Below are 1,847 nucleotides of genomic sequence, written 5' to 3' on the forward strand. Positions count from 1 at the left end.
TGTCCTTCTTGTATCGATAAACTACAGTATGTAACACTGTCCTTCTTGCATCGATACCTTACAGTATGTAACACTGTCCTTCCTGTATTCACACCTGCCAATATTTGTTTTTTGCAGTAACACAACCATCGTTGTCAGTTCTTTTTTTTATAAACACTTCAAGTGTGCCAAATTTTAGTAATGAGAGAGACAAAAATATTTGTTTTTAAGGAGGCTCCACCCTTTCGCAATTAGCCATCAGAATTCAGTGAAAGTTTCACATGATGGTTATGTAACTATGTAGAGATGATTTTATGATAATCTAAGCATTCCGATAAACTGGGGATTTTTTTTTTTTTTTTAAATACCGAAAAAAATATTTTTTGTCAAATTCAACACTTTCATATTTTTTGAGCGTGTGGCAGTGTTCAAAACAATTACAACAATAAAATAATGAAAAGAAACATTGCTAATCAACCCTACAAATATTTTATTTATCATAAAATATCTACAACACGTGTACTTTTGTTTACCCGGTGTTACTATAATTTACACTGCGGTAATGGAATGCCCGATACGCAATACGGAAATGACGACACGAAAATATGACAAGAAAAACATGTGTATTGCGAAGGGTGGAAAGTCCTTAATGCATTTATCTTTGTGGCAAATATAGGGGATATTGAATACATAAAAAGAACAATAGAAATATTACATCTAATTCAACATTTCACATTTTGATATATACATCGCAGTCTGAAAATTTAACATGGCAATAATTGATTTCTGTAACAAGCACATACAAGTTATGTACCTTTGACCATTGAGCGCTGTCCTGCTGTAAACTCTGGTAGTCTGGAGCGGCTGAGGTTCTGAGCACGACTGGCCTCGGCCACACGAGTCTTCATAACATTTGGGTAGTCACCACTGCCAAATATTGGCTCAGCAAACCAGCCGAGCCTAAATTCCATTGCCCGCTCAGAGGCTGATATATCCGAGGGACTTCCAGCTTGCTTCGGCTCCATCCACTCCGAGTACAAGACAATACTCACTTTCCCTGTGAAATAGCCTACAGTAGCAGTACCAGACCAGATTGGTTTACATTGCTTATGGAAAGCTCCCTGTTTAAGATTCTGACACTTTTTAATAAAGTAAAAATATAGTGAAAGATATTGATAACTAACTCCAGTGACCACCAGAATTAGTTCACCACAGGCACAGCTTGTGATAGAGAACGTTCACAATTTGAAATGATATATAGGATGATATGTGATCGGAGTACCAATTTGCAGACGTTACTAGTTTTCTTTACTGAATGCCCTACAGTGAAAGTGATTGTATTCATTGACCAAATAAAACATATACGAGTATATGTTATCACAAGTGACGAAGACACGAAGGATTGGTAATCAAATATTTTTTGGAATTGCAATCTTCGCGAAGTTGGTGAAATTTGACGGTATATCGAAGCACCGTAATTTACTTTTCTCCTTTTGCTTCACATGAATGTAAGATAGTCACGTGACCCAGTCCCGCTCCAAAGTTAAAGATTATTCACACTGACCTGACACTTACCATTCTGTGTGAGCTTGAACTCCTTCTCATACATGCGGTAAGTCTCGGCATGGGCCAGCAGCATGTTATGGGCTGCCAGGTAGTCCTTTGTGCCTGATCCATCACTCGCATACATCATCTGACTCATCAAATATGGCTCGTTAAGTGTAAACCATGTCTTCACCTATAATTCATAACATAATGACAAAGTGTACAAAAACTTATAAAGATCTAGGAGTATTAACTTCGATAATACAAGATGTAACTGGAGTTTTGTTTTCCAAAACAAGAAAGTTTTAACACGTTGCCTTGTT

General features: G+C 37.0%; 1 protein-coding gene across 1 annotated transcript; it reads right to left on the minus strand.

Annotated features, from left to right (window-relative positions):
* Window positions 1-793: 793 nt before the first annotated feature.
* Window positions 794-1,717, minus strand: LOC110440859 (cytosolic beta-glucosidase-like; the record flags this gene model as incomplete). Its single annotated transcript, XM_021483981.1, has 2 exons — window positions 794-1,048; window positions 1,555-1,717. Coding segments are annotated over 2 exons (418 nt in total), but the record flags the coding sequence as incomplete, so codon positions are not given.
* Window positions 1,718-1,847: the final 130 nt, after the last annotated feature.

Source organism: Mizuhopecten yessoensis, unplaced genomic scaffold, assembly GCF_002113885.1.
Source record: "Mizuhopecten yessoensis strain PY_sf001 unplaced genomic scaffold, ASM211388v2 scaffold712331, whole genome shotgun sequence".
NCBI classification, from domain to species: Eukaryota; Metazoa; Mollusca; class Bivalvia; order Pectinida; family Pectinidae; genus Mizuhopecten; species Mizuhopecten yessoensis.